This window comes from Mus caroli, unplaced genomic scaffold (genome assembly GCF_978045245.1).
Source record: "Mus caroli unplaced genomic scaffold, Mus_caroli_1 scaffold_18, whole genome shotgun sequence".
Lineage (NCBI taxonomy): Eukaryota > Metazoa > Chordata > Mammalia > Rodentia > Muridae > Mus > Mus caroli.
The window spans coordinates 47,310,493-47,336,297 of NW_028227273.1; the positions used below are offsets into that span (position 1 = coordinate 47,310,493).

The 25,805-nt window shown below is 50.6% G+C and overlaps 1 protein-coding gene, 1 long non-coding RNA gene and 1 other non-coding gene across 3 annotated transcripts in view; 1 reads left to right on the forward strand and 2 right to left on the reverse strand.

Moving 5' to 3' along the window:
• The window catches only part of CUNH6orf132 (chromosome unknown C6orf132 homolog), a 36,408-nt gene extending 14,957 nt beyond the window's left edge, over positions 1–21,451 (reverse strand). Inside the window, exons 1-2 of the mRNA XM_021149317.3 lie at positions 21,187–21,451; positions 11,026–11,132 (exon numbers count right to left, since the gene is read on the reverse strand). Coding sequence (XP_021004976.1) covers positions 11,026–11,132; positions 21,187–21,331 — 252 coding nt within the window. The 5' untranslated portion in view covers positions 21,332–21,451. The remainder of the gene's footprint in view (positions 1–11,025; positions 11,133–21,186) is intronic.
• Positions 20,418–20,524, reverse strand: LOC115029810 (U6 spliceosomal RNA). The gene has a single exon (XR_003835368.1). It is a non-coding gene; the product is annotated as a U6 spliceosomal RNA (small nuclear RNA).
• Positions 20,732–25,709, forward strand: LOC110283807 (uncharacterized). The gene is made up of 4 exons (XR_015045851.1): positions 20,732–20,935; positions 21,342–21,529; positions 24,685–24,772; positions 25,412–25,709. It is a non-coding gene; the product is annotated as an uncharacterized LOC110283807 (long non-coding RNA).
• The last annotated feature ends 96 nt before the right edge of the window (positions 25,710–25,805 follow it).

Below are 25,805 nucleotides of genomic sequence, written 5' to 3' on the forward strand. Positions count from 1 at the left end.
TGTGAGATGGGAGGCACATATGAGAGAACTGACAGGAAGGACTCAGGTCAGCTATCCTGGAGTACACTGCATAGCACCCAAAACAAGAGAGTCCTTGCCTCAATTTGGAAGGAAAAAATGGCGCCTCACAAAACTGTCCTCTGACCTTCACACATATGCCCTGCCACGCATACCTACACTCACGTGTCTACACACACAAGAATAAAAGGAAGAAAGGAATCTGTTATTTACTCTAGCACTTCTGTCCCAACTACTCCCAGCTACTCCTCTAGCACTTCCCATTTTCCAGTCACTCCCACTTCACAGCAGTCCAGTGAGCCTTTGAGTCTCTACAATGCTCCCCCTCTCTTTCTGCACATTTCCAGGTGGTCCTGGTGATGCATGCCTATAATCCCAGGACTCCAGAGGCAGGAGCATGACTGTAAACTTCTTAAACTGACAAACAACAAGAAACAGGCTGAGAAGATGTACCAGTTAGTAAAGTGCATGTCATGACAGCTTAAGGAGGAGAGTGCCCTCCTTTCCCCTGCCCCCACGGGAAAGCCAGGCACGCATCTTTAATCCTCACACTGGAGAAGCAGAGACAAGTACATCCCTGAAGCTCAGTGGCTGCCCAGTCTAGGGGAATGCACGATAAGGTGTGGTGTGCTCCGCCCTCCACACAGGAGCACACACTTATGCACATGGGATGGATGCAGCTCTGGTGCCCCAGTGCATGATGTGATGTCTAGGTTGGGTCCCAAGCTCTGCAGACACTTAAGTACGACAGCATACGCTAACATCCCAGCACTTGCGAAGTGGAGGCAGGAGGATCATCCTGAGCTACAGAATGAATTATGTCTGAGTCCAGTTTGGACTAGAGACTATCTCAACAGTAAGAACAGAACCCCTGTGTTACAATTCAGTAGTAGTTTACTCGCCTGACACATGTAATGCCCTGAGTTCATTTTTCAGCACAAACAAGTAAACATGTTGCAAGCAGGATGCTTTCCCTCTTCCAGTGTCTCTACATTGGTCTAGGGGAAGAAATCCAGCTACCTTCCCATGGTGTCTGAGCAGGACCCGTCATAAGGTGGATTTTCTATAGCTCTGTCGCCATCTCTCCACTCCGTAAACCCTGAGCTCCAACCAACATTTCCTGGAGAAGACCCAGCTTGCTCCTCTTCTCAGCAAGTGGGCTCTGGCAGCAACCCTCCTCTTTGGAGCAGAGACCCTTCCTTTTTCTCTGTGTAGTCCTGGCTGTCCTGGAACTCACTCTGTAGACCAGGCTGGCCTCGAACTCAGAAATTTGCCTGCCTCTGCCTCCCAAGTACTGGAGGAGTGCGCTACCACGCCCATCTCCACCATTGCTTTTTAAACCCCAGTTTAAATGCCCCTCCCCTGTGAAGTTCTTGGCAATCCAAGTTGGTACTAACTTCCCTTCCCTGTGAAGTCTACAGGCCTTAGGACACTATTTTTATAGCCGACAGTTACTACGTCATATCTCCTGAAAACACCACTCAGCGTATGTCAAACACAGCAACCCAATTAGTCTATGCAGGAACCAGAAAAAACTTATTTCCTTTCCAGGTGCGGAAAGCGAGGCACAGATAGGCTGAGGTCATCACCCCAGGTCACATAGCAAGTGGCTACAGCATTTGTTCTTCATGGTTCTTGTGGGTCAACGCAGTGCACACTGTTACTGGCTAGAGCATGCCACCAGCCTGCTGGAGGTCAGGACAGCTGGGTGTCTACATATACATGTCTAGTTTTAGACAACTGAACAAATCCTTTTGAAGGAGTAAATTCCGGAGTGAGCAAGTGGTATGAAGAATTTAGGAGAAAGAAAAAGAAATCTGTTTTCTCATGCCAGCTCAGCTACCAATCAGCTCAGAGCAAAGTCAGCCTGCCTCGCCTGTAAATGTATTCCAAAGGTCTCATTGACCATGGTGTTTTGTGAGGCTGGCTCATACGGTGCCCCTTCTGTGGCTCCCTAACCTTGGCTATGCGAATGATGACCTAGATATCCGTTGATACTCAGGCCACCCTACAAGGACAGGGTGTTAGGACAGCTTACTTCCGTGGCCTCTGGGTGGTTGTCTAACTCCTGGGAGGAAGGCCAAGAAAGGTGTTCTCAGAAGCTGAGTTTCCAGGAGCCACCAGCCAGCAATCATGGTGTATGTGTGTCCCTGTGTATGTGTGTCCGTGTGTCCGTGTGTCTGTATGTCCATGTGTGTGTCTGTATGTGTATCTGTGAGTATGTATATGAGCCTGTGTGTGTCTGTGTGTGTCCATGTGTGTGTGTGTCTGTATATGTATCTGTGAGTATGTATATGTGCCTGTGTATCTGTGTGTGTGTCTCTGTGTGTATGCTGTGCCCTGCTTACCTAAGCACCACTTTATCCTTGGCCTCTAGCTCTGGTAAAATAGCAAACCGTCCAAGACGCTGCCTGTGGGAATCAGCCTGTGCCTCCATGCTCTGCACTTAAGGGGTGGCTGTCCACATCCCCGAGGAGTGGACCAGCCTGTGGGCATCATGCAGAAGGCACTCAGTGAGCGCCTGAGCCTTACAAGGCCATGCCCTTCCCTGCTGTGGCAGGTGTCCTCCTTCAGTGCCTGGGGCGGAGCCCAGCCCGGCTCTGCCAGTCAGAATGTCATGTCATGAAACTGGGCCTCAGCACTTCCTCGTCTCCCCAGCCTGACAACACCAGGAAGCTGGGGCCATGGGCCATCTCACGGGGTCCATGGCTGGTGCCTCAGTTCAGAGGAAGACATGGGCAGTGAACCAACTGCTCTGGCAAGGCTGATTTGGGGAGCCTGGAGGGGAGGGGTAAGACTCCAAGAACATTCAGGCTTATTTTCTTCCTTGTCTGTTTCTCCCTTTAAAGAAACGAAGAAACCAGAGCCCTGTGTAGCCCAGGCTGGTCTTTACCTCTGTATATAGTCAACACTGGCCCTGAACTGGTGATCCTCCTGCCTCTGTACCCCATCTGCCACATGATACGCACAAATCCCCATGCCAGCTACTTTCCTTTATGTTTGTGTGTGCACATACTACGGCGAGCTTGCGGAGGAGGTCAGAGGACAAGCTGTGGGAATCATGTTTTCTTCCCACCGTATGGGCCTCAGGGATCATCAGATTTGGTGGTAAGTTCCTTTCCCTGTTGAGCCATCGGGCAGCCCCTCAGCTTCCTTTCTTAACAAGTGACTGTATTTCATTTATAATTAAAAAAAAAACCCAACCCACCCAACATAGTTATGATTCTTAATTGTAGGGTGTTTGGTTCATACTCATGATCCACGGAGAGAGAGTGAAGCAGGAAGACCAGGCTGAGTCCCAGGTTAGCCTGGACAACAAAATCAGGCTATCTTTAAAGACCAGTCTTTATAACTAGAGGAAAGCAGACAGACCGGTGGCACACACCTGTAATTGTAACTTGGAAGGCAGCAACAGGGGGATTACTACAAGTTGGAAGGTAGCCTGGGCTACATATGGAGACCCCCATCTTGAGATAAAGCAAAACATAAAACAAAAACAAAATATGAGCTGGGTATAGTAGCAAACCCCTCCCAGCACTTGGGAAGCAGAGGCAGGAGGATCAGTGAGTTCAAGGGCCAGCCTGGGCTACATGAAGTTCTGTTTCCAAACAACAAGCTAAGCAACATCCCAAACAGTTATCACAAAGGCAGAGACAGTACCCCTCAAAGCTCAGTGGGTGTCCCTCCGGCCTCCCAGGACTTGGCGTTCTTGTCTGGACTCTATAAAGTGGGGTGGACCCCACCTACCTTGGGATGGTTGGACTACAGAGGCTGAGGCATGCCCACAGACCCTGAAAAGCAGGGCAGAGGAGGGAGGTGTTTGCTGTCAGGCTCTCCCTTGTGGGAGGCTGGAGAGGCCCATCAGTTAAGGGGTCTTCCAGAGGGCCTGGTGCAGTTGCCAGCACTAGAAGGCTGTTACTACAGTTCCAGGGATCCAATGTCGTCTTCTGGACTCTGTGGGCAGCACACACACACACACACACACACACACACACACACACACACACATAGCACAGAGACTTATATGCATTCAAAAACACTCATGCCACAAACTAAAATAAATAAACCTCAAAAACCCTCTGTGGGTTAGTCAGAGCCTGAATCTCCAGATGTTGTGCCCAGGGCATGGCCCCCTGACTCCTCTGTGCACATGTTTTGGGGAAAATGGGTGTTTCCCTACGGTCAGGGACAAGTCACCAGGAATCCTCTCCTGTCCCCTTTGTTATCACTTTAGGGTGGAAGGGAAGAGAAAGGAAAGGGGAGAAGAAAGGGGAGAGGAAAGAATGAGTAGAGGAAGCAGCAAGCTAGCCACCTCTCCCCCCCCCCTCGAGTTTTGCCTGATAGAGTCTGCTGCTCACCCCGGCTACGAGAGAGCTCCACACTCCATCCCACCCCACTGACCTCCTCTTGCCCCGGTACACACATCCTCGTGCCTGGGATTCCTGAGTCCAGCCAAGCCCCAAGGGTAGATCCCCAGAGGTTGGGCCAGCAGGTAAATGCATGGCTGACCTTGGTGTTGGAGCCTGAAAGCCTTCCTCACCAGCCTCCTTCTGAGCCTGTCTGTGCCCTGGACCGGGAGGTGGCCTATGGAGCTCTAAGGGACATGGGGGAGGGAGCAGACCCTGCTCCAAGGTAACAGCCAGGCCGGCTTGGGTCCTTCCTCACGTCCAGCCAGAGTGGGAGTCACAGAAGGGTTTTACAGGCATCAAGGTGCTCAACAGAGTGAGGGCCAGCTGGCTGCCACTGGTTTGTGGGGGGCAATGTAGGAGTGTGGGCAGGAGAGCACTGCAAACCCACGACAGGACATGACTTAGACCTGGAGAACAGCCGTGGCCTCCATAGCATCTAAGATCTCTGAATCAGACAGATGGGCGGGTGATTTCAGCTATCAGCTCAACTGGGCTGGGGATAGCTTCCTCAGTAGACTGCTTGGTAGACAGTTACATGTGTGGTAACACAGGAAGCCCCCAGTTCAGCTGAGGGTGTCCTCAGTTGTCAGAATGTTTGGGGTGCTTACTCAGCACTCAGAAAGCCCTGGGTTCGATTCCCAGCACCCAATAAATCAGGCAATGGTAGTGCATGCCTGTAATTCCAGCATTCCAGGGTAGAGACAGGAAGATCTGGAGTTCAAGGGTGTGCTGGCCAGATGCTCAGTAGGTAAAGATTCTTGCCAGGAAGCCTGATGAGTTAGGTCTCCAGGACACACAGAGCAAGGCATAGGAGAGTATACATATACACTAAATAAATGAATATAATATATATATATATATATATGCATATATACACACACATATATGTATGTGTATATATGTATATTATATGTATACATATACATATATATATGTGTGTGTGTGTGTATGGTCGTGCTTAGTGACTAACACTTTTAATTTCAGCACTGAGAAGCAGAGACATAAGACATAAGGATCCCTGAGTTGGATGCCTGTCTGGTCTACATAGAGAGTTCAGGCCAGCCAGGGTGACATAATAAGGGTTTGCTGAAGATAGAATTTTAAATTCATGATTAAAAGTTTAGGATGCTCACTGGTGACATAAGGAAATCAAGGCTAGCCTGGGATGCAAGAATCCTTGTCTAAAAAACAAACAAACAAACAAACAAACCCAAAGCTTTCAGCTGCTTCCCACATCCTCGTCCTTGCTTGGCTTCCTGGGGTCAGAGCTATAGCGGCCTGGCTGCTGCTGGGCCTCTGCCCCAGGTCTCAGCTCTAGCCCTCCCTCCAGGACAAGCAGTAAGCTGGGCCAAAGGAGCAGGTCCCTGACGACCGTCCATATAGTGTCTCCCAGAGCTGATTCCACTTTTAACAAATCTTCCTGGTCAACCCTCCTGAGGCAGCCAGGTCAGGACAGGGGCTAGCCAAGAGGCAGCTGTTTATAGGTGAGGATGAGGGTGTCGCTGGCTTTGAGGGACTCTTGTGAATGAAGGGGTCAAGAGGGTGGGAGGGCAGTAAAACCTCCAACTTGATGCTCATTGCGCTCACTGCGAGCTCTGCCACCTCAGACTCTATAGCCTTTCCATTCAACATCACCTACAAGATCAGTGAGACCCAGCCTGCCTTGTCTCCACCTTGAGTTTAGGGATGTGTTCCGAGCCAGCTGTCTGGGTGGGCTCCACGGCAGAGCTGAGGCTGCTTTCCGGCCGATCTTAGGGCTCCCAGGCGATCAGGGACTTAGAGGGAGTGGGCCTAGAGGAGACACGTAGGTCTCTCCTGCAGCTCAGGGATTTCCTTCCCTTGGCAGGACCAGGCCTGTGTGACTCAGAGGGCAGGGCAACCCTGGGAGCTCTCACCGCCCTGGGCACTCCAAGACCTGTCCAGCCAGTTTGCCCATAGTTACCACACGGACATTTAATTTCAAATTTCTCATAAGCATCAGCCCGGGGATGGCAGGATCAGATGGGGTGCAGAGAAGAGGTCACCCGGGACAATCAGCTACTGCTCAGGGTTTAGCATAGGGCAGCCTCAGCCTTGAGTTCTGGGCTCCATTTTCCCTAGGAAGTAGGGGAGAGAGGTTGCTCTTCCTGAGGCCTGTGGCCAAGACCCAGCTCCAAGGTCTGCTGCTCCTTTTGCTTTGAGACTGGATCTCTCCAAGTAGCCATGGCTGTCCTGGAACTCACCGAGATCCTCCTGCTTCTGCCTCAGGCACGGAGATTAAAGGTGTGTGCCACCAAACCTGCCTCTGCTGCTCTAGAGGGCAAGCCTGCTCTAGTCCAGGGCAAGCCTGCTCTTTTGTGGGTCCAGCATTTTTTATCTTTATCATCATCATCATTATGTCACTAATCTTATTACATTTATTTATTTTTGTGTACAAGTATGCACATGTGCACAGGTCACAGGATGATCCTCAAATGTCACCTCTCTCCTTCTACCTTTCGGGTCCTGGCGATTGGATTTGGGTCACGGGGCTGGGCGGCAAGAGCCTTTATCTACCGGGTTCTCTCACAGGCCCAGGTCTCTGTGTTCTTATCCCCACCCCACACCAGAGAGTGAACCCAGCTTATGGTGCATGCGAGGAGGAGAGTGCTCTGTTACTGGGCCACGCCCCAGCTCTTGTGTATCCTTATTTAGTAACATGGCCCTGTACCGTAGCAGCATCCTCAGCTTTCAGCTCTCCTCAGTCTGCGTCTGCATAGCTGGGATCTCAGACATGTACCACCATGCGGCAGTATGTCCCCTCTTGATGACAGCTGAGGTCCTCCAACTTTTCCTGTGTGGTAGCTCTAAACCTCACCCCCCATCCCCCATCCCCCCACCCCCAGATTAGTGAGGTGGGTGGGCCTGCTGGCCAGAAAACAACCCTCCTCCAGGAAGAATCCGGATCTGTGTGTGAGGCATGTGTAAGAGCTTGCCACACCCCCTCCCATGCCAGTATAGTCACTTAGCACAGAAACTCACCGCTGGGGACACCCTAGAGGACGATTCACAGTAGTCAGCCCTACCAAAGGGCAAAGAAATCAGAGGCCTGGAAGAGAACAAGGGTCTGGTCCTCTGTCACTCCACAACCCGAGGTAGGGCTGGGACTGGGGACAGGGATCTGATGACCAAGGACCCCAAAGGTCTGTTTCATGATTGACCTTTGGTTATGGAGACTTGAGAAAGTATTTCTTAGAGTAAGGCACCTGAAGGCAACCCTCTTTTTGAACCTGTCCCCTGGCTGGCTCTTAAAAGATGAGAGGACATTCAGAAGACACCCAGGCAGGGCTCAAAGACCCTGGCCGGGCCTGCCTCATCTGTTTGCCAGGGTGATACTGCTTGGTGGCTTCCCTTCCTCACCTCCAGGCCTGGGAGGTGCTCTCTGCAGGTGGGAGGGTAAGAAAGAACTGAGTGAGGCCCTTAGAGGTTTAATACCACACCAGGCAGAAGGGGCAAGGCTCAGGTACTGGCCCATAGACCCTCCCACCCTGACATGGGACTGGGGTTCTGAACAAGTGAGTCCACACTCGCACCTGGGGCACTGGAAGAAAGCCCAGAGCCTATGGAAGGGGCCCCGAGATCAGATAGGAAAAAACGAGCTGCTCAACTGACCTATCCCCAGAGCAGGTGGTGAGCGAGGCTGGAAGCTACTCCAGCCCCGTAACCTGAAGCAAGATCGGAGCAGCAATTAGGCCAAGGGGTCTGAATTTGGTGGATCCTGAGAGTCCTCAGCTAAAAACTCTCCTCAAACCCTTGAAACCATTTCATTAGGGCCTCGAAGATTCCAAGATCCAGAAGGCGACACAGGATGAGGGTGGCAAGCACCAGGCCAGGGAGGTGGGAATAATTCTGTCAAGGGTCCTGGAAGGGGGAAGACAAAGCTGCCAGGTGGGGCATGGAGGGAAGGTTAGGGCAGCCTGAGGGGCATTTGGACCTGGGACTTGGCCTCAGGGAGCATGGGTCTGGACTCTGCAGGACAATATGCAAATCATTTCCGGTCTCAGGGCTAGAGCCTCGGGCTGTGAAGTGGGGGTTTTTGGTGTGTGTTAGGGAGGGGGTGGCTCTCTCTGTTCAAGGATATATGCTCTTTGGAACTCCAGTGTTAGCTGTGCTCTCAGGGAGGGTGGGACCAGGCAGGCCGCTCTACCTTAGCCAGCACTGAAGGAATGTGGTAAATGTCCCTCCTGGGTTCAGTTCTGGCTCTGTACGAGACACTCCCATGGACCCAATGGGTTTCGGTTATTAGTTTGACATGTCAGTCCTCTCTTATTCTGCACAGTGGGGACTTCCTGGTTTGTGCAGAAAGAATGTTCCCAAGGGATGTCCTCAAGAGGCCCAGTACTCCAGGTCCGAGCAGTCCTAAAAGCCTTGACTTAGCCTGAATCTTCCATAGACTTCCTGAGGTTCTGCCCAGATTGGGGTGAGGGCAGTGGGGACAGCAGGAAAGGCTGGGCGGGGAGAAGATGTAAGAGACTGGAGGGGGCCTCACTGACCCTGGGGGAGGGGCCAGGACATTAGGAGCTGGTCATTATTCATTAACCAGTTCAGGGACAGGTGTGGCAGCTCCTGTACCACCATCTCCAGAATTCGCTATGAGGCAGTGAGGGGAGCCTGGAATTCACTTCTAGAAATAGGATGCTAACTTCAGTTGATCATCACCTTGGCCACAGGAGTCTCTACACAGTTGTGAGCATCCCTGGATATGAATTGGGCAGGAGTTTGTTTGTTTTGGTTTTGTTTTAACCTTCTAGTTGAAACTGACAATTCTGTGTCTATGACCTTCAACTTCGGCTCTCCCTGCCTCTAATTCTCAAGTGCTTCAATCACAGGCGGGCTCAGCCAGTCCTGTTTGGTGTTTTTGTTTTTTCTTTTTTTTTTTTCTTTTTTTTTTTGTGATGCTGGGGACTGAATCCAGAGGCGCGAGCAAGCACTTTGCTGACTGAACTACAGCCTCAGCCTCAGAGGTCACTTTTAAACAGAAAATACATGACCTGAAAGGCGTGGTTGTTTGTCTGTTGGCTGTGTTTTGAGACAGGGTCTCATGTAGCCAAGGATGACGGAATTCCATCTCTCAAAATGTTGGGGCTGTGGGACAGGAACCCCCACACTTAGCCCGTGTTTGTTACTGGGAAATGAAGCCAGGACATTTCTTTCTTTCTAGTTTTTAACTTTCCTTTGCTTTTTAGGCCTTTTGGAGACACGGTCCCACCTAGTCCAGGCTTATAGGCCAGGCTTCCTTGAGCTCCTGATCTTCCAGCTCCTACCTCCCAGGTGCTGGGACTGTAGGCATGAACTCCCACACCCACACAAGATGTTTCGTTTTTACTTTTAATAGAGCCCCTCTAAAACCACACAGGAGACTTGGATTGGACAGCCTTAGGAGAATAGAACCATTTATCCAGTGGGCTTTTTTTTTTTTTTTTTTGGTACATTTACTTATTTATTTTGCACGGGGGAGAGGCAGCAAGCACATGCCACAGCCCAAATGTGGAGGTCAGCGGGCAGGCTGCAGGAATCTGTTCTCTTTTTTCACCATGGGTTCTGGGGAATCAAGCTTAAATCATCAGGTTTGGTGGCAAGCACCTTGGCCCACTGAGCCATCTTGCCAGGACTCCTGAGAGGTTCTTTGGAGTCTCTTCTACTTATCAAAGAGCAAAATCCCAACTGTGGCCTGTAAGCTATTTATTTGGGGTTGCAGAGATGGCTTACTATTCTTCTAGAGGGGACCCATGTTTGATTCCCAGCATCCACACGGCTGCTCACAAGTGCCTGTAATTCTGCCTCCTGGGCTTCTGATAACTTCTTCTGGCCTCTGTGACCACTGTACATACATGGTGTACAGATATACATAAAGGCAGAACACTCATACACATTATATATGCACACACACATATATATACTATATACTATATATATATATATATTAAGATAACTTCTTCTGGCCTCTGTGACCACTGTACATACATGGTGTACAGATACACATAAAGGCAGAACACTCATACACATTATATATGCACACACACATATATATACTATATACTATATAATAATATATATATATATATTAAGATGTTTGCTTTGCTCGGTGAAATTGTAATACCAGCACTTGGGAGACAGAGGCAGGAAAACCACTGAGCAATTTGAGCTAGCCAGGGCTAGCAAGATGCTATCTTGGAACAAAAGATGAGAGCTTTTGGTTTCCTGTAGTTTCATAAACACAAAAGAATCTGTCCCAAATGCCCTTCTCCCAAGTGTCACAACTATTTATCCTATGAGGAAATTCAGATTCTGCCTCCTCCAGGAAGCCCTTCTTGATCATCCCTTGTAAATAACACCGGCTGCCTCTGCCTGGCCAATGCTCTACTGGGCAGCATTTCTTAGAGCGGGCACAAGTAATGCCAACTACATTCTCCCTGCATCCAGGGCCTGGTCAACCCTGCCTCTTCCCAGAAGCCTCCCTGGGTTGGCATCAGGAAGGAAGGGAGTGGACAGTGGGCGAGGCGGATGTGGCAGACCTGCTCCATTTTTGGCAGGTGAGGTGGCCCACCTGGAACAGACTCTGGGCAGTGAACACACTCACCAGAGGAATGAAAGTCAGCAGGGGCCGGACTCGGGGCCGGGCTTTCAGCGTGGCTGTTCCCGATTCGCTCACAGTGTTGAACCGATTGTCTCCATAATAGATCCCATCTATGAAAGGCAGAGAGGGGAGTTGTGAGTTGGGCGTCACAGAAGGGGTCCAGGCCACCTGCAGATCCCAGAGAGGAAACCAAGCCTTGGGGTTGTGGGCTTTCACACTCTAACACAGTGAGATCCCGTGGTTGTGGCGATGAGATTGCTTGTGGCAATGGCGAGGTCCCGTTGTGGAACAGACTGGGGTGGGTGCCTGAAGCTTTGGCCCACAGCCACCATCACTCTCCTGACACCCTCCAGTACCCTTCCAGCCCTCCACATTCACACAGCACCTGCCCCTGAGAGCCAGGCCGAGGCTTGGGTGGTGGAGGGCGAAAGCTTATCTGACATTTCTCTCAAGTGTTTGCATTGCTAATCTGGAACAAGCAGAGCAGAGGAGCCACCTGCTGTCCCCTGTGGCCAGCACCCCTCTCTAGGTCAAGCACTTCCTGACCCCAACCCACCACCACCATTGTGTGTCCGTGCCCTTGTCTGTATGTGTGTGTCTGTGCGCGCGCGCGTGCCATCGTCTTGCTTCAGTGTACCCTTGACTGCAGAATAGAGAGAAAGCAAAAGAATTAGTGCAGCAAAAATATATTTTAAAAAAATCCCACTGGTTGTAAACGTTGTTTAATCTCCCCCAAACCTTAGGTGTCCTATCTGCCCAACGGAAGTGAGAGTGTCAACTTTATATATCAGCTATGGGGGTATACGTGCGACCAGTACACAGAGGGACTGAACTAAATGTGATCCCTAACCCGGAGGGAAGATGACACAGAATAGACCCTCCAGACCCTGCTCTGGGCTGTATCTAAAGCCACGGACCGGTGAGTTGCAAGGTTCTCAACCAGTCTCTCTCACGACCTTTGACACCACTGATAAGAATTCGCCATTTCCTCCCACGTTCGTGCGTACTGTCACATCCACAGGCCTCCTGCTTTGTGGGTCATACGTACAGAAGGCAGTTGCCCTATTTAACAGACCTGAGGGAAGGAGAGACCTTCTTCTCTCCAGCCAGAGAAGAAAGAGGTCAGAATCTCACAATTAAATAGAGCCCAGGGTAGTGGCGCATGCCTTTAATCCCAGAACTCAGGAGGCAAAGGCAGGCAGAGTTCCAAGCTAGCCAAGTCTACATCGCGATACCTTGTCCCAAATAAATAAATCCCAATTAACCAGACCCCCAGTGCTGGTTAGAAAACCACCGTACACATTTTAGGAGGAAATTGAACAGAATTGTGCAGGCGACTTCTGCTGCAGAAAACTCCGGGGGTTTGGATGTAATAAGGGTACCCAGCGATGGGAGGTGGCAGGGCCCACTCGAGACTCTCCATCCCCCCATGGGTCCCCCGATAACAGCTCCACTGTGCCCACCATTGTTCCAGAACACAGTTCTCAGAGCACTGGGAGTGAACATGATGTCCTGGTCTGGCTTGCCAGGCTCTGGTCTGTGGACTGTGCACACAGACCATGGGTATCATGAAGCAGGGAACGCTGACTGCCGAAGCCCACAGGTGGCTAGAACAGAGCCTGTTCCGAGCCCGACCCCTTCGTGTGCCCGGGAGGGTGGGCATTCTGTCATCACTGTCTCACAGGCCCCACGACCCAGCCTTGACGCCTGGACACTGTTGCTGGCATTGGTCCCTGGTGGCTTTACCTCTCAAATACTGGTGGTCAAAGGACTGATGACACAGGAATGCTAGCTAGGACTAGCTCAAAGCCAGCTTAGGCTATATATACAGTGACTTCTAGGTTAGCCTGGGCTACACTGAGACCTTGTCTCAAAAATAAAACAAAAACTTGGACTGGTGAGATGGCTTAGTGGGTAAAAGTACCAACGGCCAAGGCTTGCAACCTGTTTGTGATTCTCCAGGACCCACAACATACATGTATACATATATGTATACACACACACACACACACACACAGAGTATGAGAGAGAGAAAGAAAAGAGAAAGAGAAATTCCTTATATAGCTCTGATGTGAAACTCAGAGAGGCCCACCGGCTCTGCCTTGTTAGTGCAGGGATAAAGATGTGCATCATCAGGCCACTGTACCCGGAAGGGACCAGTGGGCAGGCTGACAGGCTCAATCTAGGCCCTCCTCCACCCAAGTGTTAGCATGGCCACCGCAAGCCAGGTTTTTCAAGAGCTCAAGGTCAAATTGTTTCTTTCCTCTCCAGACTCAAGGCGAAGAACCAGAACCACATAGACTGTCAGAAGCCCTCCCAAGTGGGGACTTCCTCTTGAAGTAGCTGAAACTCTGTGGATCAGAGTCAAGAACACTGGAGTGGGTCTTCCTGAAAAGCAGCCCCTCTTCAGGCCGGGGACAGAGGAGAAGGAGGCAGAGGGGTGCCTGGAAGGAGGCTGGACAGGGCTCGGTCAGAAAACCAGGCCCTGTCTTCTCCGCAGTCAGGCAGCCTCCTCTCTACTCAGTCTGTCCACTGGAAGGGGCTGTGTGCCCAGAAGCTTCGGGAGTGTCACGCATGCCCCGGCTGGGGCGTGGGGGGGGGGCGTGGTAGGAGAGGTTTGGAAGGCCAGAAAAGGCAAAGACCTACACTCAGAAGGGGAAGCCTCCAGGAGGGCCTTTAGGAGTGTCCTAAGATGCCGAGAGCATGTGAACAAGGTGTGAGTCTTAACCAAACCACAGATAGACCAAGGGTTGGGAAGCTAGCCCCAGGTAAAGGCACTGTCTACCCAGCCTGACCTGAGATTCATCCCTGGGACCCACATGGGAGAAGGGGAAAACTGGCTGCTGCAGTTGCCCTTTGCTCCACACAATGGCATTGAGGACGCAGAAACACACATGTGCACTCGCACACATACACATACACGCATACACGCACACATGCACCACTAAATCAAATGTAATTTTTTTAAAAAGCCCAAGAAAGCACAAGCACATTATCACCATCAGCACCATCACCATCAACATCAGCATCAGCACCAGCACCATCAGCATCACCACTGGTCCCCTCCTCCCCCTTTTTCCTGCTAAGCCTTTAAGGCTTCGAGCCTGAATCAAGTCACATCCCCTGTAAAGTATAAGGAGCACTTGTGCCCATGGTAAGAACCATCAAGAGGGAAATGGCCTCTTGTTTCCTTGCCATGATTCATTGTGAGCTCTTGATGCTTGGGGCTGCCTTCTTGGCTCGTGGAAGGACTGAGGCCCACCGTGGAAGGGACTGGGTCAAAGCCACAAAGCCCCCCATAGCGTCAGGTTTACAGGTCAGTGTGGCATCTCACACGGCCTGGCTCTCGATGTCGTTCCCTAACAGGGCATGCCTGGTTCTCTGTCCTGGGTGGGGCATGCACATGCCTCTGTGTATGTGTGTTACCTGTGGGATGCCTTAGGAAGCCGGGGACTAGCCACAAGCTGCTGGCAGACTCTTGAGTCCTTTTTCCCTACTTCTCCACCCAAGAGAAGGAGCCATGAAATCTGCATCTGTTCCCGCAGAATTCAGGTTGAAAGCCTTTGGTAAAATGCTTTCTATTCTTAGGGCCAAAATCTGGTGATGGACCTCCATGGTCATTGAGGTCAAGATATTCTGGGACAGTGACTTAGCTTGTAGTCTCTAAATCCTAGATCTGTCCAGAGTAGCAAGAAAATCAATCGATAAATTAATGGCTAGCATATATCAAGCTACTGATATTAAGCTTGTACTAAGCATACACTATGACCCGCGTACTTTTTTCTTTAAGAAAGGTCTTGCTCTAGCCCAGGCTGGCCCAGGCCTCACTGGCTTGAGCTACCCTGCCTGATGTAGGCACTATTCTTTATCTTATAGTCCTAGTAATTGAACCCAAGCCTTATGTCTGCTAGGAAACCACCCTGCTTCCCACCATAGCCATAGAACATGCCAGGCTCTCCTCCTGCTCTGAGCTATCACATGCCCGTGTGTGTGTGTGTGTGTGTGCGCGCGCTCACGCGTGTGTGCACCACAGCATGCATGTGGAGATCAGAGTACAGCTTTGCTGTGTTGGTTTTCTCCTCCCACCTTTACATGGGTTCTAGGTACTGAACAGAAGTGAAACCTTTCCCCCTATGAGCCCATCTTGCCAGCCAGGGGAAATACTCAAGAGTCTCCATTTTGATGTGGAACCTGAAGCAAGAAGAGGTCATATGGCCACAGCACCACATCCGGCCAACAAGAGAGGCCAGTACTCAAGGGCCAGCCACATGACTGGAGTCTGACCCCTCTGGTCATAGCCAGCCCAGCAGCGGAAGAATGCAGAGTTTGAGAGTCTCCTGTAGTTGATGTAGCCCACAGGGAGGACCTAGGCAATACCTCCGGGCTCACACTCAGTTGCTCTAGGCAATACCTATGAACTTCTGGCACTTTTTCAGGCTCAGTTTCTTCACCTGTAAAATGGGGATTATGAACTCCAACTTTGTAGGTAGCCTTCCAAGCTCATGACAGTGAAGCCATCAGGGGGAAGAGCAGAGCTAGAGAGCCCCAAACTGTCAGGACCCCCTGCCAAGTGACCTCTGGAGTACTGCCTAAGATCTACTGGATTTCAAGTGCTAAGAAGGAATGGAGTTTCAGTTTAGGAGACGTGGCTTTGACCCAGAGTAACCTGGAACCCTCCAACATCCCCCACCCTCACCCCACGTCCACTACATGACAGACACAAACCAGGCCCGGTATACTGGGGCGGGAGGGTGGAACAGCCAGTTTTCCACCGCTGGAGAAGCACAGGCTTTCCAGGGCAGCAGCAAGAGGCAGCCATGAGAATGTGGCCCACAAATGACATTAATGAGGCCCTTCCTCGCTAATTAGCAGGTTCACATGACAGGAACCTGAAAAGGCCAGTTTGTCCCAGCAAGCCTTAGCAGGCCTGACCTAAGCACCCAGAGAGAGGCCTGCCTGCCTTTGTCCAAGGGCAGAGGGGACACTGAAGTGTCAGCTGGGGTGGAACAGAGGTAGGGCAGCGGGGCCCAGAGCAAAGCAGGTGACACATGATGGCATCTCAAAGGACACCAGTCTTAGCACGGGGCCTGAAGAGGGCAAAGGTAACCCTTTCACTCTCTAGAGAAGGCTGGTGTCTTGGGGCTCAGAGCAGTCCAATGATGTCACCTGGAACTTGCTAGAAACTCTGGATACCCCCATTCCAAACCTGTCAAATCAGGAACTGCTCTTTAACGAGAGCCACGTGATCATGTGCACTTTGATGCTTCCCCCTCAGCACAATGAGGACTCTTGATTCGGGAAGATATATAGTAATAGACGGGTTTCACAAGCCCAGGCGATGGGGCTGATAGAAGAGCTAGTATTCAGGCTAGGGGTGTATTCCACGGGACAGCACTGCCTAACTCCAGGTTCTATCCCTGACACCTCAGGAGAAAGAAAAAGCTGATATGTCATTATTAACTTACAGGCTGCAGCTATCTGCAGGGTCAAGGCGACTCTGCTTTCTGGGTTAGCTACAGCAAAAAGAGGGACTTCCATAATGGGGACAGTGAGGGTTAAAGAGACAGGAGAGCACGTGTGTGTGTGTGTGTGTGTGTGTGTGTGTATGGGGGGTGTGGTACATGTGTAGTGTGAGTGTGTGTGTAGTGTGTGGTGTGGTGTGTGGTGTATATATGTGGTGTGTGAGGTGTGTTTGGTGTATGTTTGGTGTATGTGGGGTGTGTGTGTATAGTGTGTGGTGTGAAGTTGATGTGGTGTGTGTGGGGTATGTGTGTGTTGTGAGTATGTGGTGTATGTTTGGTGTGTGGGGTATGTGTGTGTGTGGGAAGAGTATGGAGGTGGAGAGGGGGGGTGCCACACTACCAGGAAACCACAGCCTGTCTTTAACAGCACACCTCCAGGCTGTGTTTACCCTATGACAGGAGTGTAAACAAGTGTCCTTCACACCCTAGCAAAGCACAAGTCAGCTGTCTATAAGCCAGTGATAGCCCAGCCTTGGCTGGATTTAGGCGCTCAGCTCTGGGAGAGTCATGGCTGGTTACCCTTTAGCCTGGCCTGGTATGCAAAATGTGTGTGGCCTGGGGAGAGCTCCTGGAAGAAGATGCTAGCCAGCAGCCATCATCCCCAATGCTGCTAAGGAACGAGTCACAGTTCAGCACACATTCATTTCCAGCCTGCTGTGTGCCCTGCAGGGGTCCTCGGGAGAAAGCCGACAGCTCAGCTCCAGAAGGGGAAGGAAATCCCAAGAATCCTATGAGCCGCTGGTCCAGAGAACCATCTCGGAATGAGGCGCCTAGGGAATGCTAGCCGGGAGGTTGGGCCTGAGAAATTTGCATCTGACGTGTGTCTGGCGGCTCTGCAGGGAAGGCTCTGTTCGTCTGGTAGAATTGTGCAGGAGAGTCCCTGCTTCCCACCGCTGGGATAGAGAGGATTAGCAGCAGGCAAAGGATCCAACTAAGGGGCCACAAGGAGTAGAGGAGCTGGAAGCTTGAACAACTTGGTTGTGGTAGTCCCAGCGGCTGCTTTTGAGGACCCGTTTCTTATCAAAAAGGACTACAAAGACCTGTTTAGATTTGAATCTATTTTCTCAAGTGCTTAAAAGACAATTGCGCAGCCGTTTGAAGCCCTGGTTTGGGTGGCAGAAGGCTTAATTAAGATTGTGATTGCGGCCGGGCTTGGTGGCGCACGCCTTTAATCCCAGCACTCGGGAGGCAGAGGCAGGCGGATTTCTGAGTTCAAGGCCAGCCTGGTCTACAAAGTGAGTTCCAGGACAGCCAGGGCTATACAGAGAAACCCTGTCTCGAAAAACCAAAAAAAAAAAAGATTGTGATTGCGGAGCCGGGCTTGGTGGCGCACGCCTTTAATCCCAGCACTCGGGAGGCAGAGGCAGGCGGATTTCTGAGTTCGAGGCCAGCCTGGTCTACAAAGTGAGTTCCAGGACAGCCAGGGCTACACAGAGAAACCCTGTCTCGAAAAACCAAAAAAAAAACAAAACAAAACAAAAAGATTGTGATTGTATTCAGTAGGGCTATAATCACCAGATACAGAAAAAATTTACCCAGCACCCCCTGCGCCTGTTTGGATTATATCTGCACCCAGCCTGTCCTTGTGCAAACAAACTGGGACCTGGGACGTGGCTGTAGCCCCAGGCCAGCAAGCTCAATTCCTTCACATACCTGGACATCGATTTCTGGTTACCCCCACCCTTGTCAACCACTTGCCCCCCACCCAGCACCGGGGTTCTTTAGAGCTGGAATGCCCCACCCCTTTGAAACCTCAGGGTGGCCTCTTCCTGCCCATTTCCTTTGGAGAACCGCCTCTGGAGGACAAGGAAATGCAGTAGGCAGGAACAGGCAAAGTTCAGAATGGGAATGGGCAAGGCACAGTGAGTGACACACACTTGTAGTCCCAGCTATTGGGAGGCCAAGGCAGGAAGATCAATGGGGTCCAGGAGTTCAGGGCCACCCCGGGGCAACACAGCAGGTCAACAAAAAAGCTGCTGCAATGATTTGAGTGTAATAAACTATGATTTAGACACTAAGCGGCAGCTACTTTAGACTCTAACAGTCTCCTGCAGCTACTTAACGCCTCATTGAAGCAGTTTCCTTTTGTGTCTTGAAAGCTTGCTATATGCATGACCACAGGCAGTCTAAGCTAGCTGCCTTCAACCTGTGGGCCGAGACTCCTTTGGGGTTGCATATCAGATGTCCAGTATATCAGATATTTACATGACAAATCATGACACTAGCAAAATTACAGTCATGTAAGTAGCAACAAAATACTTTTATGGCCAGGGGATCGCCCCGACATGAGGAGCTGTAAAGAGGGTCCCGGCCTTGAGAGGCACGGCGCTAAGACTCAGTACTGTCCCCACAGAACAGCAAACAAGGAGGAGCAAGCACTATCGCTGACACAGAGGGAAGGCTGGCCTACCCACTGCCATCCCAGAATCCCCATCAACCCCAAACCTCCGTAGCAAGGAGGAGGAGGGTTGGTCCTGCCTGTGAGCATCCCAGGGAACACTGGAGAACACAGGAGAGCCAGGCTGATGTCCACCCTTCCCAAACCCCAGCCCAGGCACGCACAGCCAAGCTGAGTCAGCTGAAGGCCCAGCCCTGCCCTGGGGACAGGGAGGAACTGTCCCCTAGACTCCTGCCCTGCCTAGGCTGCTAAGAGCTGTCAAGGTATCCTGTCCCTGTTCTCTCTCCAGGCCTGATTCCGACCAACAGTCCGATCATCCAGACAAAATAGGGAGGAAATGTGGAGAGGCTGTTCTGAGACTCTTTGAAGAGAAAGGGGTGGTGGTGGTGGGTGGGGACTGGTTCTTCAGGCATTCACCCCCAAATCCCTTCCTCCAGAGAAAAGTCAGAAAGCCTGCTAGAGTCGGGCTCTGCCTGGGTCCAGATGTTGGCTCTCTTGCCAGCAAGACTTTGGGGTACTGGAAATTCTCTCACTTGCTTGCTGGTGACAGCCACATGAGTTGGGTGTCTACCGAAGAGCATCTGTTTCTACCCGCTGGGAAAATCGCAGCTCTACCATTTAAATCGTGCGGTCTTGGACCAGTTCTGTAACATCCCTGTTCTTTGGCGTCCGCATCCAGAAAGCCAATAATAGCATCTTACACGAGACAGAAACTCAGTGAGTCAAAGATCAAACGTTTTAGGAGGGTTTGCACCTTAGGAAAGGTGGGTGACAGTTTGCTATTGATGTCTTCCTTCAGGCCAAGGAAGGTGTTGGGGCATCCCAGAGTCCTCTTAGGGTTCACTTGCCTGCACTGGTATCTTCTTTGCCTAGACACGCCCCCACTGGGTCCTGCTCTCTTCCCCATTACTGAAACCTGTGCTCTGTCAGGGACAGCCTTCCCTCTCCACTCTGAGGCTAGGTTCCCTCAGAAATGGCTTTTCTCTTCCTCATGCACCTACAGGCTGTCTTCCCGCAGAGGCCCCCAAAGGGCGGGAGGGTGTACTCTCAGTTTTGCTTGCCTGCTGGTGAGAGATCTTTAGGTCAGGGAAAGGTGAGATCTTGCTCTTGCCCTGACCCCCAATGTAATCATTTGGGTGTTGAACAGAACTCCAAGTACCATAAAGGTGATGAGGACGGCAGGCGCTCCCCGACGACGAGGGAGTGATTGGTGACACACCCCTGTCTCCCACTTCAGACACCAGAAGCATGGAACAAAAACAAGAAGTGAGTACCCGTCCCCCATTTTCCCGGGGTTCCCCCCAGTTAAGAGTGTATAAACTGGAGATTGACAAAGAGATAGAAGTGTGCCATAGCCGGAGCTGGGGAAGGGCCAATTTATTTCCAGTAGTTTGCAAAGACACACTACTCTTTTTTTTTTTTTTTTTTTTTTTTTTTGCTGCTTCAAACAAATGATTTTTTTTTTTTAATTTTTAAAAAATATGGAACGCTTCACGAATTTGCGTGTCATCCTTGCGCAGGGGCCATGCCAATCTTCTCTGTATCGTTCCAATTTTAGTATATGTGCTGCCGAAGCGAGCACGACACACTACTCTTGATTCAAAGGGTCCGAGCTCTCCTCTGTCCCACCTCTGACTCTTCAGTCGGAGACCATAGACAACCCAGATCCAAGAGGACCTGGCAAGAGCCTGTGACACTCAGCCCCCTTCCCTCCCCACCCCCAACCAAACCAAACAAAGCTAATTTGATGTCGCAAATGGCTGGCAATCTGCTAACAGTGGCCTGCTCGCTGACTTTCCTTTCTCAAACAGAACGAACGGCAAGGGCACCTGAGGCAGGCTCTCTCTCTGCGGGACAGAGGAAGCGGAAAGGGCTAGGGACAGACGTCTAGATCTCTGACTCAGAATGCGGATATGTGGTAGGAGACACAGCAAAGACAGCCGCACAAACAGAAACCCCACCAAAGGTTATGAAGTGGGGCAGGGGACGGCAGGTGAGGGCGGCAAGGATCGCCGGCCTCGCTTCAGGGGTCCCCTGCACCTCTCTGACTCGGGTTGCCGCGCCTCCTCCCCCTTCCCAGCATCTCCTCGGCCGGTCCACAGGTTCCAACGTGTCCCTGCCCCAGCCCGCTTTCCCAGCGCCCAAGTGACGCCAGAGCCAGGAGGGAAGAGGCGCCACGGGGAACTCTCCCTTGTTTTTTTTTTTTTTTTTTTTTTTTTTTTTTCCCAGCCCGGGTGCACTCACCAAAGTCCCTGGTTCCCTCCTCTTGGGCCTCGTGGGTGAAAATCCAGGGTGGATTGGTGGCGTAGAGGGACGTGGTGGAGGGGTGGGCGTGCTTCTTCCCAAAGAGTTTGCTGAAAGTGCCCTGCATGGTCTGGTTCTTTTTCATGCTGCTGCAGGCCGATCTGTCCCCGAGGGAAGGACCTTCCGTCCCTAGCCCTGTCCTGCCCCAGACTGAACCCCGCAGCGTCTTCCCAGGGGACACTAGCAGGCCATGGTCCCCAGCCGCGTTCCCCGCCCGCGCACCCGGCGACAGGTGGTGCGGGCGCCGCCGCCGCTCGCCTGGAAATGCGAGCTACCTGGACAGGTAAGAGGCTGCCGTCCGGAGCCGGCCCCGCCCCGCCGCCCAACTCCCCGGGCCACATTCCTGCCTCCTTCCACAACAGCCTATTGTTGGCACGGTGCGCTGCGCAGAGGACCTCGCCCGGCCCACGCCCTGCCGGGGAGCAGAGCCGCCCCCTGCCGCGGGTTCCCCACCGGCACGCCCGATCCACCCCCACTTTTTTTTTTTTTTCTGGACCAGGAAAGGCCCAAGGCGAGTTCCTTGAGTCTGTGAGCCCTTCCTGAGCAGATAAGGGTGGACAGTTTAGAAATGACTCTTGCGTCCCAGAAAAAGTACCTGCCTGGCCAAGCTAGCATGGCCCAGAGCATCCCGTGGGCCCTCTGACATGTGCGAGGGAGACTTCGATGAATACAAATGATGAATACACAGGAAGTTAGAGGCCAGGTAGAGTTAAGAAATTTCTGTACCTTTTTTTTTCTTTTCTTTTCTTTTCTTTTCTTTTCTTTTCTTTTCTTTTCTTTTCTTTTCTTTTTTGTTTGTTTTTTCGAGACACGGTTTCTCTGTATAGCCCTGGCTGTCCTGGAACTCACTTTGTAGACCAGGCTGGCCTCGAACTCAGAAATCCGCCTGCCTCTGCCTCGCAAGTGCTGGGATTAAAGGCGTGTGCCACCACCGCCCGGCTAATTTCTGTACCATTAGAGAACACAGGAAGAAACTATCCTCATGGTTAGGGCTCCATATATATTAATATACTAATATATTAAATATTTAACATATTCAATATATAATTATTTTATATATTTCATATTATTTCTTGTTTATTATTTATATTGTGTATACTATTAATATATTAAAGATAGTATATTTAATACATTATATAGTGTGTATATTAGAGAGACCCTGCCATATATGTCATATACATACATGTATGTATGTATGTATGTATGTATCTATCTATCTATGGCAGAGTCTGTCTATTATGTAGCCATTGCTGTCCTGAAATTTGTAGACCAGGCTGGACTTGAACTTATGACTATCCCATCTCTGTCTCCCAAGTGCTGGGATTAAATGCTCAGACCACCAAGCCCCAGCTTAATGTATATTTCATGAAATAAAATGTAGTCTTTGGCAATTTCATACATAAACAATGTGTCTTGAGCATATCATGCAAGCTCTCCCTCTCCCACTCTTCCCTACGCCTCCCTCCCATCCTTTCTCCTCTTCATCCTCTCCCCTCCCCTCCCCTCCCCTCCTCCCTGTCTCCCTCACTTTAAATCTACTGGGTCTGGTTAGTGCTGCCTATCAGAAAGTTGATGGATCTCATTGGCCTGATCCTGTGTGGATAACCACATTGTAGTCTGTTTCAGAACACGATGACCGCATCATGCCCTGAACACAGCTCTGGAAAATTTGGTATTTTATAGACACCAGATTCTTCTCTCCTGGAATATTCTTTTGAGACAAAATGTTACCTTTTAGCTCTGGCTGGCATGAAACTTTCTATATAGACCAAGCTGGCTTTAAATTCATAGAGATCTGCCTGCCTTTGCTCCCAAGTACTGGGATTAAAGGTACACTGCATGCCTGACTATGAATGTAATTTTTAGAAACCAGATTTGGGGGGGCTGAGGAGATGGCTCAGAAGTAAAGAGCCCTGGCTGTCTTTTCAGTTCAAAGCAACCACGGGGCAGCGGATAATGATCTGTAATTCTGGTTACAGGGGATCAGATGTGTGCACTGCACACACACAGGCAAATACTCATACACATTAAAATTAAACTCACTTTGTAGACCAGGCTGGTCTCAAACTCAGAAATCCACCTGTCTCTGCCTCCCGAGTGCTGGGCCGGGATTAAAGGCGTGCGCCACCACGCCCAGTTAAAGATATATATATATATATTTTTTTTTTTTGGTTTTTCGAGACAGCGTTTCTCTGTGTAGCCCTGGCTGTCCTGGCACTCACTTTGTAGACCAGGCTGGCCTCGAACTCAGAAATCCGCCTGCCTCTGCCTCCCGAGTGCTGGGATTAAAGGCGTGCGCCACCACGCCCGGCTCAAAGATATATTTTTTGAGATAGGGTCTTACTGTATAGCTGTGGTTGGTCTTGGGTTTACAGAGACCCACCTGCCTCTGCCTCCAGAGGATTAAAGGTGTGTGCCACCAGGCTAGGCATAAATAAAGTCTTTTAAATTTTTATTATTAGATGTGTATGGCTGTTTTATCTGCACGTACACATGTGACTCACATGCTTGCTTGGTACCCTCAGAGGGTGAGGGTGGTAGGACTTGAACCCAAGTCTTCTGCAGGAACAAGTGTGCATAACCTCAGAGCCAACTCTCCAGCCCCAGGAATAAAACCTTAAAAAAATATATTTGGAGCCAGCCTGGTGGTTCAGCCTCGTAATTCAGCTATTTAGGCTGAAGTAAGAGGGCGTCAAGTTCAGAACTGCCTGAGTTACATAGCGAGTTCAAGACGAGCCCAGGCAACTTAGCAAGACTCTATCTCAAAATTTAAGATAAATAAAAAATAAGATGGGGATGCAGCTTAGTGCAAGGCTGACTTAGTTCAGTCCTGACTTGCTCTATATAGCCCAGGCTGGCCTGGAACTCATAGAGATCCTTCTGCCTCTGCTTCCCCAGGGCTGGGTTTAAAGGGGTACACCACTATATCTAGCTAATAAATATAATTTTAAAACTTAAAAAGTCAGAGCTGGAGAGATGGCTCAGCAGTTAAGAGCACTGACTGCTCTCCCAGAGGTCCTGAGTTCAATTCCCAGCACCCACCCTGTGGCTCACAACCATCTTTAATGGGATCTGATGCCCTCTTCTGTCATGCAGGCATACATGCAAATACAGTATTCACACAGATAAATAAATCTTAAAAAACAAAAACAAAACCAGTTCAGTCAACAGTGATGGTGTCTGGCTTTCTAAATGCTCCTAAACACACATGTACATGCACACACTGCACACACGTACACACAAAGACATATGACAGCAACACACAGTTATCATGCAGTAGCCCCCGTCCCTATTAAAATAGCCCTTCTCCCTCAGAGACCATTTGCTATTTCTGTGCTTTGACCACAGCGCAGCCAAGAGCCACATGCTGCCTCTTCCTCTCCTGTCACTTAAACCTCTCAGGTTAACAGGTCCCTGTCTGTTTGCTTTCCACGATAGTGACATTTCTGAGAAGTCTCGTTCAGCTTCAGAGGAAGAGAAGAGCCATGCCCTTAGGGCTTGCCACTGTGTAGAGAATGCTTTCCAGGTAAACCAGATGGGCAGGGTGGAATGCCACTGGGGTGGGAGGTTGGAAGGGACTTTTTTTTTTTTTAATATTTTTTAATAGCAGTGGTAGTGTTGAGAATAGAACCCAGGACCTCAAACATGCTAGACATGTTAGGAAAAGGTTCTACACGGAGCTACAGTCCCAACCCTGGGGGGAGGGTCGTTCTAAAAGACACTCCGTGGGAACTGAGGGTGTAGCTCAGTTGGCAGAGTGCGTGCCTACCAGGCACGAGGCTCTGGGTTCAAGTCCTTGTACCACATAAATGTAGTTTGGTGGTGCTGGCCCATAAACCCAGCACTCAAGAGGTAGAGGCAGGATGATCATCCCAAGTTCAAGGTCAGCCTGGGCTACAAGAGGCCCAGTCTCAAAATAAGCAACAAGCAACAATCAAAGCCAGAATGACAAAAAACAAAAAACAAAACAAACCAACAAGCCAAAGACCCCAAAACCTATATTCTTCAAATGTTTCTGGTCAGAGACCTGACTGTGGTAAAGGCCCTCCCCTCCTAGCTCACAGCAGCCCTGGGACACAGGGCTCACGGAAGACCTTCCAGTGGTCACGTAGTATGCTGAGAGAATGAGGCAGGGGGTTTTTTCTTTGACTTTTTATCCCATAAGGATCTTTAGATCTCAGCAGGAAGACAGGCCTATGTGACTGGAGGTGGCGGTCCTCTGATGACTAAGTGCAGCACTGCCGTAGCTGTCACTAACACAAATAGCAGAAGTTCACAGGACCAGAGGTCAACAGGAGCTGCCGAGTCCAGGAAGGTTTCTAAAAATGGAGAACGGAGCTTGCCTGTGTAGGAAGACACGGATGTCACCGGGACAGGAAAGAGCCCAGCCAGGACAGTGCGCAAAGCCATTATCCTTTCCCCTTCTTCTTCATTTAAAGAGTTCATTTATTTATTTTCATTTATTTATGTGTCTGTGTATAACCGACGTAGGAGTGCCCACAGATGCCAGAAGAGAGCTCTGGACAGGGAGTTCTGAAGCACTAGATGTGGGTACTGGG